The 17,115-nt window shown below is 39.4% G+C and overlaps 1 protein-coding gene across 1 annotated transcript in view; it reads right to left on the bottom strand.

Annotated features, from left to right (window-relative positions):
- Positions 1 to 17,115, bottom strand: part of CRPPA (CDP-L-ribitol pyrophosphorylase A) — a 150,974-nt gene that overhangs the window by 112,763 nt on the left and 21,096 nt on the right. Inside the window, exons 4-5 of the mRNA XM_033930977.1 lie at positions 8,715 to 8,819; positions 4,442 to 4,487 (exon numbers count right to left, since the gene is read on the bottom strand). Coding sequence (XP_033786868.1) covers positions 4,442 to 4,487; positions 8,715 to 8,819 — 151 coding nt within the window. The remainder of the gene's footprint in view (positions 1 to 4,441; positions 4,488 to 8,714; positions 8,820 to 17,115) is intronic.

The raw sequence follows: 17,115 nt of genomic DNA, 5'->3' as shown, positions 1-17,115 counted from the left end.
GGATTCCACGATCTTCATGGGGTGTTCTGGCAGGAGGGATTGGGCACCCTCCTGCCGGCGATCTTCGGAGAGGGATGCAGGCTGTTTGGGGAGTGTTCCGGGCAGGAGGGATTGGGCATCCTCCTGCCGCGTTCGTTCGAGGGGGGGACTGGTGGTTAGGTACCCCTCCTGCCAGTGATCTTCGGGGAGGGATGCAGGGTGTTCTTGCAGGAGAGATTGGGCACCCTCCTGCCGGCGATCTTTGGGGAGGGGTGTGGGGTGTTGCGGGGTGTCCCGGCAGGAGGGATTGGGTACCCTCCTGCCAGCAATCTTTGGGGAGGGGTGCGGGGTGTTCAGGGGTGTTCCGGGCAGGAGGGATTGGGCATCCTCCTGCCGTGTTCGTTTGAGGGGGGAACTGGCCGTTACAGCTGCAGCCACTATACTTATCGTGGCAGGGAGATCCCAATATTTAACCATATGCTGCCAAGGATAAGCCAAAAGAAATGAGGCACCCAAAGTTAATGTTTCAGTTTGCATTGCCAGAAACAATTTCCTCCGCTTTCTGTTTGTCTGGTTACATCTGGGAACATCTATACTCTTTTCCATAACATTTAAAGGTTCTCTTTCTGTTGAATTCAATACTTCTGTCTCTGGGTTAGCTCCTATGTTTTTCTTTCGAGGCATATAATATATATGATTCAATTGTGTAATAGCTTCAAGGGAAATTCTCAAAACTTCAATAAGATACTTAAATATTTCCATAGGAGTCATAACCAAAGATTTTGGAAAATTCAGAAGACAAATTTCTATATTTTTTTCAACCTTCCTGCCTAGCAAATCTTTATCTTTTACAATTTCTAATGATAGTTTGAAGGCTCTCCATTCTATCTTTAACTTGCTTTAATTCAATAGAAACTCTTCTTTAGTACCATCTAATTTTTTTCCCACTACATCCACAGTACTCACTAGTCGCTACTTCCTGCGAAGAGTTGGTAATTGTAGTGTTCAGCTTCGAGAGCACCTCACAGATGCTATCTAGGATCACCACGGTAGGTTTCACCAACTGAGAACAAGCCTCCATGCTAGTTCCCAAATCTACCTGCTCTCTCAGTATTCTCAGGGCTACTGACCCTCAAATTGGGGCATCCTCTTCAAACAGCTCCTGGCAGGGCTCCCCAAATTGAGCCTTGGTAGGAGCAGGGCATGGTGGTGGAGCAGCTTCCGGTGGAGACAACGATGTTTCCAGTCCTAAGTCTTTGGTCCCTCTCCCTACCGGAAACTGCTCTGCTGACTCCTCTCCAGACACCACATTGGGACCCGTGGCGGTGGTGGCATACTCAAGAATTGACCACTGCACAGGAGAAGAAGTTCTCGCTGTCGAAGTGTCAGTTCAAACAATTCCCTTGCATTTAGAATGAGGCATTTTCAGTGTTGAGATAAACATTTTCAATATTCCTCTTCGTAGTCAGATCAGGAGCGCCAATACCTTGCTGCCGTCATCTTAGACCTCTCCGCTAGGGGGTGATTTTAATCTACATGTAGATCTTGTTGGATTTGAATCTTTAGTAGCTACTTGTTTAAATGTTTTAGAAGGACACAACTTGTTTCATCACCGACACATCAAGCAGGACATATTTTAGATTTATGTTTTTTTAGACTGTACCATGTTTGATTTATGTTCTATGTCTGTATTTGTGGAAAATGTCCTATTTTATTTGAGGAAAGTATAGATTAACGTGTCATGTCTGATATATTGTAGAGGACAGTTTAATATGAAAAAGTTAAAATCTGTTTGGATTCCTAAGGTGGATAATTTAGTATCTGTATCTCTGAATGAGGCTTGTGATATATGCTATGATTCTTTGGCAGAATGCTTAGATATTATTCCCTCATTAAAGAAAGTTGGAGTAAAGTAGATAAATGTTGTTACTTGGTTTTCAGATGAGATTAAATCATTGAAGCAACAATTATGCTAGAAAAGGCGTTCTTGGTGTAAATATCCTGATGCTTATACTTTACAAGATTTTAGGAATTGTTTACAGTCTTACAGAAAGCAATCGAGGCTAAGAAATAATTTTTAGAACAGAAAATTACAAAGGCTTTGTCCTCCTCTAAGGTATTATTTTAAGTGGTCTCTAGACTTCCTGCTCCTTCTATTCAGTCTTCATGCTTTTCAGTTTCATGTGAGAGCTTTGCTGAAGCTTTTGCTTTGAAAGTAAAGAAAAATTACAGATTATTTTACTGGCATGGCTTTACCTATTGAGTTAGCTAGTCTATTTGAGCCATGTAGAGATTTAACGCCAGTATCACCCAAGTAAATTGAAATGGTTATAAATGGTCTAAAATTGTCTTTATGTCCATTGGATTCTTGTTCCCTAGTTACAGTGAAAGCCATGTTTCCATGTTTGACACCGTTGATTAAATGATCTTTGTCAAAAGGCATTATGCCTAGTACTTTAAAGTGTACAGCGGTTTGTCCATTATTAAAAAATAAAAATTTAGATTCTGAAGTTCTGGCAAATTATCAGCCTATTTCATGTTTGAGATTTTTAGCAAAAATCCTGGAAAAAATCTGTGTTACTGCAATTACAAGTCTTTTTGGGCTGAGCATAATGTCTTAAATGGTTTTCAATTTGGTTTAAGACCAAAACAGTCCATGGAAACATTGGCCCTCTTTTACAAAGCCAATTACTTTGGTGGCCCTTGATAATTGCAGCAAAGTTCATTGGGAATTAATGGGCTTTGGCTTTGGTGCTATTGTTGTGCGGCTTTGTAAAAGGGGGGTTTGTTATTATCTGTAATAGACCCTATTAGAGCTGGTTTTGATTGAGGTGAATTTTCATGATATTTTTGGATATATTGGTTGCTTTCGATATGGTAAATCATGAAATTTTGTTAAGGATGTTTGGATTCCATTTGTATCCAAGGGATTGTGCTGCAGTAGTTTAAGTCATTTTTGGATGGCTGTTTGTTTTGTGTTCAGAGGGGTGTTGAAAGGTCTGATTGGAAACAGATCCTTGTGGGAGTTCCATAAGGGTCAGAATTGTCAGCTGTTCTTTTTAATATTTATCTCCTTACTCTCTGTTGTATGCTTGCTCACCATGACCTTATAAGGGAGTTATGGTGAGATTTTTATGTGGCACCCTTTTTGTGAAGTTCGCAGCAGTGCCCTGTAAGGTGCCCCACTACTCTGTTGCCATGTCTAGGTGTCCAGTCCATTACTTTGCTGGCCCCTCCCACGTCCAAAAGGTCCTTTTCTAGGCGTTTTTGATTTGGACAAATTTTTGGACGTGAATGGGGCATAAAGACAGAGGACTTAAAGGTCTGGAGGATCAAACAGCTGGACATACAGTTAGATGACTCTCGAAAAAACAAAATATTTTAGACATATTTTTCGAGAATGGACTTTAGACACTGCTGACTTTTGGCGACTAGTGACTTAGGCCCAAAACAGACTTAGACATTTCTTTCGATTATGCCCCTCTATGGGTCTATTCGTAGAGCACTTAAACATGGCTTTATTCATAATATCAGAATAGTAGATATACTAGGATAGGTATGTGGGGTTTCATTCAGTAATAAGGGGTTAGGTCAAGATAGGTAATGAATTAATGAAATTGTATAAAGGACATGGTTAAAGGTTTTATTAAGGAAGGCTGGAAAGAGAAGGTTTTGATTGGAGATTTAGGACCCTTTTTACAAAGCTTAGGTAGCGAGTCCCAGTGTGGCAAATATGACACAGCCTATATAAACTGAATTTGCTGCATGGAAATCGCTACCATGCCTTTGTAAAACGCACTCTTAATTTGTGAACAACTTTGTTTTCAACAACATGAAGGCACTATATAAAAACATATATAAATTAAATAAATGGGACTATATTTGACGTTGCCCTCCAACAAGCAACCCCTTCCTATACAAGCACGCCACTTTAGTGTATCACTTCCCTTAGTCCAAACTTATCCTGAAACGTGTAGGAAATAACTTTCACTTTTAAAATTATTTTCTTCTTATGACAGAATATGAAAATTACATTTAAGCAGTTCTACAGATAATTTGTCAACTTTGATAACAAGGGTCCTTATATTAAGGTGCGCTAACCGATTTAGCATATGCTAAATGCTAAGGCATCCATAAAATATAATGGATGCCTTAAGAATTTAGCACACGCTAAATCAGTTAGCGTGCCTTAATAAAAGGACCTCACAATGCAGAATAACCACTATACATTAAGTTTAGCATTATTTACCTTTTTATTAATTCATTTAATTTTCTAGAAAAATAAATATCATTGTTTGGTTTGCATGCTTGTATATATATATATATATATATATATATATATATATATATATAAATATATCAATTGTCATCAATGTCATCAATTTTATAATAAAATCTTGTGCTATTAAGCCCTTAGATTTAGTTTGAAAGTTTTTTTAATAATTACATGGCAAATACATACCCTTAATAATCGATTCTGTTGCATATAGATCTCGCTTGTAAGTTACCTAAAAGACAGTAAATTTCATTAGATCAAAGTGAATAAGAAGGAATGTAAAATCAATAAAATTGCACCATTAAGGCACTTTTATACAAAAGAGATATTATAGATATATGATTTTGTCAATCTCTTAGGTCCCCTTTTGTAAAGCTGCAATAGTAATTAGAATCTAATCTTTGGAGCACGACTCGGTTCACATATAATTAAGACTAGAGTACATAGCAGAAAACATAGGAGAAGGAAGAACTAATTAAAAACTACAGTACATAAGAAGAGCATAAGAAAAACAGCTATAATATTATCATTTCCTTGAGGCTGTAGTTAAACCATTTAAAAATTGTGAGAACAACAAAGTTTTCAGGAATTTACAAAATAATTGCAGCTGGCCTAAAAGCCTAATGGAATCAGGAAGTTCATTCCAGATCTCTACAAACTTGAAAACAAAAGATTCTGTGATGAATGCACTGAAGCCCATAAAAATTTAGTGGATTTCGGTGCATTTGTCATGGGGGAATCACTACCGCAGCTTTGTAAATAGAGCCCTTAATTAATTATAGCTTCTGGAGAACAAAAGATATATCAAAAGCAGAAAACCTGTGAGGGATTCTGTGGGGTGTTGGATGATCAAAGAGCAAAAGGTGTGCTCAGGGAGGATAAGGCCATAGCGGAGAGACTGACTGAATTCTTTGCTTCGGTCTTTACAGAAGAAGATGTAATAGATCTACCTGAACCGGAAATGGTTTTTAAGGGTGATGATGTGAAGAACCTGAAAGAAATCTTGTTGAACCTGGAAGACGTACTAAGCCAAATAGACAAATTAAAGAGTGATAAATCATCTGGACCAGATGGTATACATCCTAGGGTACTGAAGGAACTCAAACATGAAATTGCTGATCTGCTGTTAGTGATCTGTAACCTGTTACTAAAATCGTCTATAGTACCAATGTTATGTTGATTTCTAAAAAGGGTTCCAGGGGAGATCTAGAAAATTACAGACCAATAAGCCTGACTTCAGTGCCAGGCAAAATAGTGGAAACAATTATAAAAAATAAAATTGTAAAACACATAGACAAACATGATTTAATGAGACGGAGTCAGCATGGGTTCAGCCGATGGAGATCTTGCCTCACTAATTTGCTTGACTTTTTTGAAGGTGTGAATAAACATGTGGATAAAGATGAAATGGGTTTTCATAAACCTTTGACAAAGTACCTCATGAGAGGTTCCTGAGAAAATTAAAGAATCATGGGATAGGAGGCAATGTTCAGTTGTGGATTAGGAATTGGTTATCAGACAGAAAACAGAGAGTAGGGTTAAATGATCATCAGCTTGGAAAAGAGATATGGTTGAAGTCTACAAGACCCTGAGTGGTTTAGAACAGGTACAAGTGGATCAATTTTTTATTCTATCAAAAATACAAAGACTAGGGGTCTCAGAAAATAGTTAAGCTCTGGAATGCTATTACCAGAGGATGTGATAATTGCTCCTACCATTTTGCCCGGCACTGAACTGAGGCTTACTGGTCTGTAATTTCCCAGATCTCCCCTGGAGCCCTCTTTAAAGATCAGCGTAACATTGGCTACCCTCCAATCTTCAGGTACTACAGATGATTTTAGCAACAGGTTACAGATTACTAACAACAGGTCAGCAATTTCATGTTTGAGTTATTTTAGTACCCTGGGATGTATACCATCCGGTCCAAGTGATTTATCACTTTTTAACTTGTCAATTTGGCTTAGTACATCTTCCAGATTCACCGAGATTTCTTTCAGTTCCTTCACATCATCACCCTTGAAAACCATTTCCAATTCAGGTAGATCTCTTACATCTTCTTCCATAAAGCCTGAAGCAAAGAATTCATTCAGTCTCTCCGCTATGGCCTTATCCTCTCTGAGCACCCCTTTTGCTTCTTGATCACTCAACGGCCCCACAGATTCCCTCACAGTTTTTCTGCTTCTCATGTACCTAAAAAATTGTTATGAGTTTTTGTCTCTTTTGCAAGTTTCTCTTCATATTCTTTCTTAGCTTTCTTTATCAATGCTTTGCATCTAACTTGCCAATGTTTGTGTCTCTTCTTATTTTTTTCATTCGGATATTTTTTCCATTCTTTAAAGTGTTTTTTTTGGCTCTAATAGCCTCTTTCACTTCACCTTTTAACCACACCGGCTCTCGTTTCCTCTTCTTCCACCTTTTCTGATACGTGGAATACATCTAGTCTGAGCTTCCATGATGGTATTTTTAAATAACATCCACGCCTAGTTTACAGTCCTAACCTTTACAACTGATCCTTTTAGTTGTTTTTTTTTTTATCATTTTCCTCATTTTATTATAGTCACCCTTTTGAAAATTAAACACCTCTACAGTAATTTATTTTGCGACGTCACTCCTTGTATCAGCTCAAATGTGATCATGTTCTGATCACTGTTTCCCAGCAGACCCAACACAGTTAACTCCTGCTATGCCTTGTAGTCCACTAAGGATCAAATCTAAAATAGCTCCCCCTCTTGTCAGTTCCTGGACCAGTTGTTCCAGGAAGCTGTCATTTATGACGTCTAGGTATTTTACCTCCCTAGAACTCCCCGATGTAATATTTTACCAGTCAATCTTGTGGTAATTGAAATCACCAAAATTCAATGCCTTATCCACATTGAATAGAGTAGGCTAGTCAAAAACTATGAAATTGCTACAGCCTAAACCACAAAACAGCTTTCTTGGAGATTCAAAAAAAATTGGGAGCAAAATGGCCAGATAAGCTTCATGGGCCACAAAAAACTCCCAGTTAGAAAATTCTTCAAACTGTTTCTTCATTAAAGTCTCCAAGAATGCAAGTGCGCACAGCAGCACAGTATAGACTAATCGTCCCTTAAACCAAGCAGCAAGAAAAAGATGAAACTAAACACTTAAGCTTATTCTGGCTCCAATCTGTCTTCCTTCGGTCATTCACAGGTTGTTTCCAACAGCATTTCAAACCAGTACTATAACCTTCCTGTAGAGATATTTCTATAGGAAGATTATAGCAGCAGGGCTAACGTTTGTGAATTTCTTTAGGTCAGGTTACCCACATTAATGTGAATGTTAGCTCAAGCCCTGAAAAAGAAATGCTTGAAAATGACCTATTTCCCAAGTGAGCTAGAAATGGGCTTAGCATATGAAACAGTCCCACATTAGCATGTGCTAAACCCACTTACAATGGAACCTCTGCTCACGACCATAATTCATTCAAAAACTTTGGTTGCGACCCGATTTGGTCATGATCTGAATCTAACTTCCCCATTGGAAATAAGTGAAATGAAAGCAAATATTTATTTTTTAGATTTCTAAGCACAAAATGGTTACCGTACATACTCGAATATAAGTCGATTCAAATATAAGTCAAGACCCCCATTTTTCCCCCCATAAAGGAGGAAAAATGGATGACTCGAATATAAGATGGGGACTTTTATTCCAGTGCTATGCCCTGCCAGGATCTGCACCCAGTGTCCTCTCCCTCAAGCCCTCCCTTGCCAGGCTCTGCACTCAGCCCCCCTCCCTGCCAGGTTCTGCACCCAGACCTCCTCCCTGCCCTACCAGGATATGAAACCAGCCCCCTCCCTACCAGGCTATGCAGCCAGCCCCCCTCACCATTTGCCTCTGCATTGCACCCTGTCGCCCCTCCCTGCCAGGCTCTGCACCCTGTCCCACCTCCTCTTCTACCTGGTGGTCTAGTGATGGGCCAGGACAGGAGAGATCCCTCCTGTCTCCCGGCCGATATTACTAATAATTTATTTTTACCCCCGCGTACCTTTTCTATTATCCTTGGTAGTGCAGTGGTGCACCTCCTTCCGGGCTCACGATGCACAGGCACACAGGAGCGAGCTTCTCGAGCTCCCGGCCCTGCGTTGGTTGCTTAATGGTTGCTGCCAGTTCTCACGGGATCTGGCACCAGCCATTCTGCGAGCTGTGCAGGGCTGGGCAGTAGCTCGAGAAGCTCGCTCCTGCGTGCCTGTGTGCCCCGAGCCCGGAAGGAGATGCCCCGCTGGACCTCCAAGGATAATGGAAAAGGTATGCGGGGGTTAAAAATAAACTTTTAGAAGTATCAGTTCTGTTAGTATTTCTTCACTAGTGTAACAGGAGGAATAAAGACATCTATGCCTGCTAGTTGATAGTTTCATATATTTGAACTACAAAATTAAGGTAAAAGAGCTTTCCACTGTATACAGATGGTACTGAAAAAAAAAGTTATAATTTACCTTACCTTCCAGAGGTCAGGAGATCCTTCAATAAGTTTGGCTTTTTTATTACAGTATTTCTGGGCTAAGTGTAAGCATTCTGTTCCATAATCCAGGTCATAGTCACTGCACTGTCCAGAATGAATTCAAAAACATAAATCAGCTCTTATGTCCAAGCAAATCAATTTTTAAAACTAGTTATTTTCTGATAGTATAACAGTATCAGTCTGTATTGTGGGTTTAACATGTTCTATTATCCAAAATTTCAGAAATTCATTAATGTTTGCAATTGAGAAATTTCAGAGACAGCACATATTTCAGGTTTCAGGTTTATTAAAAATTTGATATACTGCCTTATCAAATTTCCAAGCGGTTTTACATAGTATAAAAGAGAAACTATAAAAAAATACATTAAAAAAAACAGATTGCGATATAACGACAATCATACACACTGACAATGACTTACTGGTACGAAAGGTAACAGGGCAGAACTACAATATTTTGATAGAAAAGAACAGGGGAGGGGAAAAACAAGTAGAAGGGGTAGCAGGCAAATTATCTAGAAATACAAGGGAACAAGCTTCTATAACCCGTCCTTAACTCTGTTAGAGAGGGTGCAGAGGAGAGCCACGAAACTAGTCAAAGGTATGAAAAATTTGAGCTATGAAGAACGCCTCAGAAAACTGGGACTATTCACCCTTGAGAAGAGAAGATTGCGAGGGGATCTGATAGAGACTTAAAATATTAAAGGGATTTGATAAAATAGACCAGGAAATAGCATTACTAACATTTTCGGAGGTGACACGGACAAGGGGTCATAGCCTGAAACTGAGTGGCAGCAGGTTTAGGACAAATGTTAGGAAGTTCTGTTTCACACAGCGAGTGGTTGGCGCTTGGAATGCCCTCCCGGAGGAGGTTGTGGCGGAGACTACTGTTCCGAGTTTCAAGCGCAAGTTGGATGCACACCTTCTTGCAAAGCATATTGAGGGATACGGGAAATCCGGGTCTCCAAAAAGGAGTACCTAAATGGGCCACCGCGTGCGCGGATCGCCGGACAAGATGGTCTGATCCGGTGAAGGCATTTCTTATGTTCTTATGTTCTTAAAAGGACAATCATGCATCGTACATATCTTTAAAAAGAAATGCCTTTAAACTGCTTTTGAATATATCAAGGAAAGTAATTTCTCTTAGTTTGTGGCCAAATTCCAGATTGTAGGGGCCATAACAGAGAAAATGTTAGTTCACAAGGGGCTCCTTTTACAAAGCTGCGCTAGCAGGTTTAACGCGTGCAACTTTTTATCACCCGCTAACCGCTGGCCGAAAAACTACTGCCTGCTCAAGAGGAGGCGGTAGCGGCTAGCGCACACTATTACGCACGTTAAACCGCTAGCGTGGCTTTGTAAAAGGAGCCCATACCTTAATGATGGGATATACAGTAGATTTTGATTTGAGGAACATAGGATGCGATAAGTTCTCCTTCTTCTAACAACTTACCATTTTATATTCACTATTATATTACTATGGGGTCCATTTTCAAAAAAGAAAAACACCCAATAAGTGGCATAAAGGGATAAATGGACATTTTTCCCACCAAAATGTCCAAATTGCTATTTTTAAAACCAATTTTGTAGATGGTTTTCTATGCTATTCGTCTGCAATACAGCTAAGTCTCAAATGGGGCATGTTGGAGGCATGGTTTGAACAGGATTAGAGCGGGCTTATGATTTGGACATTTTTCTGCAATAAAAGGAGCATTGAAGAAAACATCTAGGACAAAATTTGGATGTTTGAAGCTAGACCTGTTTTAATATCAAATAAGAGTCAAAAAGGTGGCCAAACTGGCTGGATGAGCACTAGAGGGAAGAAGGCATGACCCCTCCCATCTTCCTCCAAAGATATGAATGAAACAGTATATACCAGCTTTAGATGCTATGGCCAGTTCTATTAGAGCAGCAAGTAGGTTTCTGGGAGACGGCCTAGTGGTTGGCCCATATCACACTGTGGTACACTTGTAGCAAAGTTCATGTCAGTGCCCCTTAGGGAACTCCACTGCTTTCTCTGCTGGAATGTCAGTGCGGCCAGTCTTTTAAGAATAATGGACCCTTCTATATCCCAATGGCTTATTTTATGTGTTTTTCTTTTGGACAGTTTATTTTTTCAAAAATGGTTCAAAAGAATTGATGCACTGTGCACAAACACATCTAAGAAATGGCCATTTTTGAAACAAAGAGACGTTTTCTTGTTTTGTTATTATTAAGCACCAATTATCAGTGCCAATTAAGCCCATTAATCAATGTAGATGCCTAAATTTAGGAAGACTACATAGAATCTTCCCCGTAGCCTCTTTGGCCATGACTTGATTGCAGGATGTGGCACAGGAGATTACAGTTCTAAAACTGGAAAAAGTGCTAGGGAACATATATAAGAGCTCTTAAAGGAGGCCCTATCTTAAGAATAATCTCAGATAGTAAACCTTCAGGGCTTCTTCAGTAAGCCATATGAAGATCATCCAGTATACCAGAGTATTATTTAGATTCACCTATCCCCATCCCCATTCTCACTCTATCCATCTTGACAGACTCAAAGAGTATGTGACTGTTGGGGTTTTTTTTCTTATCCATAGTACATAAAATTTCTCTAAACCATTTTTTACCTGTCATAGTTTATTCTCAGTAACAGGACTAATTTAATATTCTTGATCAAGTACTCTGCCAATGGCATAATCAAATGCAGAAGTATTTAAAGAGTTGAGTTTACATAACAGACAACCAATCAGTCTTGCTTCAGAGTTGATATAATTCAACACAAAGTTATGCAGCTAGACTCAGATTAACAGCCAGTGATTTGACAAGTACTGAGGCATAACAGATTTGTTTTGATATTTGGTTCATATGTAAAATGATCCAGAAAGCATCCTATTCATAGCTCTGTATCTCTTATCATTAACAACATGTTTGAGTAGGATGGTTTGTTTTTTTACATATTGTAAAGATTGTAATTAAGAATTTATATTCTACAAATTGAGTAGGTTTACAAAATTATTTCCCATATAACAACTGAGCTCAAAATAAACTGGAGTAAATCAGAGGTTCTTCCATTGAATGTACATTGTGCAAAAGGTTTACTTGATGAGTTTCCTTTTATTTGGAAGGATGATGGTATTAAATATCTAGGGATATGGATTAAAAATACATTGGAAGACACGATGAAAATAAATGAAAGATCATTATTACTAAAGGTTACGGAGATGTGTGAGCAATGGAACCCTTTACACTTGTCTTGGTGGGGGAGAGTTCAAACAGTCAAAATGATGATATTGCCTGTGGTTTGTTACCAACTGGGTATGTTGCCAATTTATTTTCAAGGGTCCTTTCACAAAAAGCTAAATGGTATTCTGACAAAATATATTTGGCTAGGAAAAAAAGCAAGAATTGCTTTAGTATCTCTACAAAAACCAATTGCGGAGGGTGGGGTAATTTTCCCAATTTTTATAGGTATCATCAAGCCTATATAATGCGTCAAGGTATGTATTGGATCCTTCCTGAGCTCTTAGAATATTACCCAGACTGGCTATATCTTGAGTGAAAAATCATGTCCCCAATGAGATTGTCTCATATATTAAATATTAAAATACCTAATTATGCTAAGGACAATGTGATTTTATTGGACACCTGGAAAACAAATTAAATTTATTGATAAATTAACAGATGTCCCTATAATGAAATCTACTTTGCAGTCCTTATGGTTAAACTCCAAGATTCAAATAGGCGGTGCTGGGATCGCTTGGAAGAACTGGATGCAGGCAGGAATTTGGACATTAGATAATGTTTTCTCTAATGGAAATCTGCTTGATTTTTCACAACTGCAACAATCATTTGGAATTTTAAAATCTCAACAATATAGGTGGTTGTAGTTGAAGCAGGCTATTCAGTGCGGGTTCCCTGAATGGAAAAATTTAAAAACTTATTTTAGCCTGCAGATCTTTTGCTACCAAACTGATCTAGTAGGACATCAGGCTGCACAGTGGTACAAATTGATTTCTGGATTTTTAAACAAAAAAACAAAAAAAACAGTCTTAGAGACATCTGGAGCATCGAGATAAAACAGTATATTTCTGTGTCTCGTTGGCCACGAATTTGGACTTGGAGACTGAAATGTACAGCGTCAGCATCTATGAGGCAAACATGGTTATTTTTGTTGCATAGGATTTTTACTTTGATGTTCCATCGTTCAACTTGCTGGTACAATCTTGAGTTTTGAGTCAGCTGGACTATTGTAATATTGTTTATTTTGTTAATACTCAACAAAATCTTATAGATTGCGTATTATTCAGAATAAAGCCGTTCAATTGATTTTCAATTGGAAAAATTCTGATCATATCACTCATTTTCTTCATGAACTGCACTGGTTGCCGGTCGAGGCCATGCACAGATGCCCCTCCCGATGCAATCTGCTTTTCAAAACCTGGACAAAGTGCCGGGTTTTGAAAAGCCGTCCGGATGTCTGGTAACCCCAAAAATCTAGAACTTCGAGTTTTGTGTGTCTGCACTCCCCTTACAGTGTGATGATTACTACTCTCCGGCTAACTTTAGATGCTGCTTTGTCCCTCTTTTGGTGACTAGAGAGCAGCAAGCAAGAAATAGACCATCCCTATGTTTGAGTCCTCTGAAAGAGTGCGTGCATACGTGTGCATATATATACACATATATGCAATTATTCTAAACATTTACTCATGTAATGTTTATAAATGTAGTAGCCTAATTTACATAATTACCCTTTCATCCCCCAATATTCAGCCCAAAGTGACTGGGGATTTTATAGCTAGAGTGCTGTGAGCTGAACCTAACATCAGTATTCAGTACTGAGGCCATGTCCAGCCACCAGCATTTTAATCTGGGTCAACTGTTGATCTAGAAGTTATATGGGTGCTAGCCAGTGTTCAGTGCTGGTATCTGCAGAGCCTAGAGGGCAAAGATAGGACTACCTTTTGCGCAGTCCTATCTGCTTGGTTAGCTATGTGGGCACAGGAACTGAATATCACTGTTGCCTGCATAATGGAACTACCGGGTCCTCCCTAACTTTACTCAATGATTGCTCCGAATCTAATCACATAGTTTCATTGTGGTCAGAGGGGGATATTCAGTTAAGCATCACTGAATATCTTGTGACAGCTTGCTTATAAAATCCAGAAGTACTGTTTGGTTGCCTTGCATCGAAATGAAATCTGCTAGTAATCAAAAAAACTGCTCTCAAGACGGAAAGAGTTAAACCGAGAAATGGAGTGAAAATGTGAGTGGAGATATGATTAATATTAAGATTCAAAAAACAAAAGGAATTGACCCCAAAATATCCACAAAGAAGAAAATCCAGAGAAAACCAAAAAAACTCTGTGGATTGACGATGTACCCAAATGGACTTTATTTGAAAGTATCAAAGTTCCAAAGGTACACTAAAATCATCCACATAAAATAATTCCATCCACATAAAAGTAAAACATCCACATAAGAGCCTTAAAGGACCTAGTCCGCTAGGGATACAGGACCCAACACGGCCCACGTTTCAACAAAAAGTCTTCTTCAGGGGTCCCTGGGGGTCCTATAAAGGTGAGTACGTGTCTCACTTCCGGTTCACCACACAATTGTTTCCCACGTACTCACCTTTATAGGACCCCCAGGGACCCCTGAAGAAGACTTTTTGTCGAAACGCGGACCGTGTTGGGTCCTGTATCCCTAGCGGACTAGGTCCTTTAAGGCTCTTATGTGGATGATTTATTTTTATGTGGATAGAATTATTTTACGTGGATGATTTTAGTGTACCTTTGGAACGTTGATACTTTCAAATAAAGTCCATTTGGAACATCGACACTCCACAGAGTTTTTTTAATATCAAGATTCTACTTCTGAGGGAAGCAATATCAATAGTACTTCATAACTAAGGCAAAAATATGACCATAGGAGATTAGGGGCAAACTGGCACAGAACTTAAAATACACACTATGAATGCATACAGGTCTGGATCAAATCAAGACAGAAGACAGGGTACAATAACATTAACTGAATTCCTAAATATTTCAGGACTAAGAATTTACAGAACACTTTAAAGAAAGACTGGGTTCCCTCAACGTAATTAATGAAAACAGAAACCTTATACAGGCGATATTTCCACTGTATAGGGTTACCAGATGTCCGGATTTACCTAGACATCTCCTCTTTTTAGAGGACTTTCCATGTATCTGGATGGATTTTGAAAACATGGCACTTTGCCTGGGTTTTTAGTCAGTCCTGGCTCTGCCAGAGCTCGGGGCAGTCTCTAGGGAGCCTCCGAGCATGCGTGGATGTGATGCAATGATGACGCATGCATGCATGTGCTGTCGTGTCACATCTGTGCATGCTCAGAGGCCTTACAGACAAGGCCTCGAGTTCCAGGAAGAAGAGGGGATATATGGGGGAGGGGATGGGGAAGAACAGAGCGAGACTATGTGTCCTCTTTTTTCCATAAAAAATGTGGTAACCCTACCTAGTGGCTTAGTAGGGGGGAGTGCACTATCCCGGGCACTGTCTTGGTGGAGGTGTTAGCACCTATCCGCCCCCATGCCATGCTCATACCCTTCCTTCTCCCCTGTACCTCTTTAAATCTTTATCAATAACTCAGAAAAAGTGAACTTCCACTAATAATGATAATAATACACACATTCACACAGTAGTGTGGAAGGTATAAACACAAGTCAGGCATGGCTCTACCAGGAGGAAAAGCCTCAGCAAAGCTCTCCCTCCACCAAAGCTGTGATTTAAGGTGTTCAGACAGAGAACCTCATCAGCATAAAAACCTCCCAGAGAGCCAAATCGCTCTGTGTTGTGCAAAAATCAATAAATATGTCACTAGGTGGGCACACTTGTATATGTAACTTGACTCAAAAAAAACAAAACTTATCTTTTGTCTCTAGCACAGTCGGATAACCAACGGTGGCCAGCATTTCACATAATGCTGCCTCAGGGTGTACTCTCCGATTTTGAGCTCTCAAAAACGGGACAGTATGAGTAACGTGACCATTTATTTTTTTCATCAAAATGGGACATCTATTAATATTCAGTCCCGCCCCCCAATCCCGCCCTAGCCCCACCCCAAATTTCTTCCCATTCTTCCCATTCAAAACGGGATTTATGGTCACATTAAGCATGAGTAACTTCTCCAACCTGTTACTCACGCTGGCTTGGCTCCCCTTTGAAATCACTTCCTGGTCATGGGGGCCAAGAAGTGATGTCAGAGGGAAAGCCAACATGGTATGAGCAGCAGGCCAGAGAAGCTGCTCACACTGGTGAAGATTTAAAGCAGTAAGAGGAAGGGAGGGTATGAGTGTGGTGTGGGAAGGAGCAGGGGGCAGAGGGTGGTATGGAAGAAGTGGGGAGTGCTACTGCCCCAGGCACCTCCTACCCTTGCTACGTCAGACTCTACCACTATCAAATTTCAAACATATAAGCTGAATCTTTAGCATTCTAATATGTAAAGCTGAAATGGTGCCCCTTAGGCCCTTTCCCACTCACTAAAGATAAGCCTGAGTGAAATTTGAGGCTCAAGAAATCTTCAGTTTGTAAATCTCTGCTGAATCAGGTCATACAGACTTCTGATCAGAAGGTGATGGTCCATATTAGGAATAAGACACTACTTCCGGCAACAAATTTTGTTAGGTGCCTGAGCACACCACATGGGTTGCTCTAAGAATGAGAATAATTGCCATCACTAACTCGCTTTGATATTTGAGCAATTTGGTTCACAAGCATGCTTCTGGAATGAATTATGCTCGTAAACCAAGGTTCCACTGTACTTAGCAACGCATGATAAATAATATGATATTATTTTTGCCTTTTTAAATGCCCTTTTGTCAACTTAATATATACATGTATCATTTGCAATTAGTAGTTCCCACTTTTAATTTGCTCTCTAAACAGAAAAATTGGTTCCCACAGTGGTCAGACTGCAGACTCCAAGTTAAACATGAAGAACCACTGCCAGGAGCTATTACTGCTTGTACAGCGATTTATAGTTGCTTTTCTGCTTATTTTGTTTAAAAAGCAACATCCTTTCAGATATTAGGCAATTATCAGTCATTTCTTTTCTAAGTCACTTAACCTCTGAGAAAAATTCCACGAATTGCTGTGAAATCAGAGTGAAAAGTATATGCATTAGATACATAGCACATAGTAACTTATGAAGGCAGCATGAGACATCTAGTCTTTTCAGTAAGGGTGTTAGGACTGTAACTGTCACTCTGTACAGAATACTCTCTTTTTTTAGGGTGGTAATTGCTGCTCAGTGCAGATTACTAATATTTTATTATAGTGTGAAAATAAACTTTGAGTGAAAATAGAAATTTTCTGTTTTATGTATCTGCCTTTTTGAACTCCATCACCATTCTTGACCCCACCACCT

This window comes from Geotrypetes seraphini, chromosome 2 (genome assembly GCF_902459505.1).
Source record: "Geotrypetes seraphini chromosome 2, aGeoSer1.1, whole genome shotgun sequence".
NCBI lineage: Eukaryota > Metazoa > Chordata > Amphibia > Gymnophiona > Dermophiidae > Geotrypetes > Geotrypetes seraphini.
This window is presented reverse-complemented; position numbering and strand designations above follow the sequence as displayed.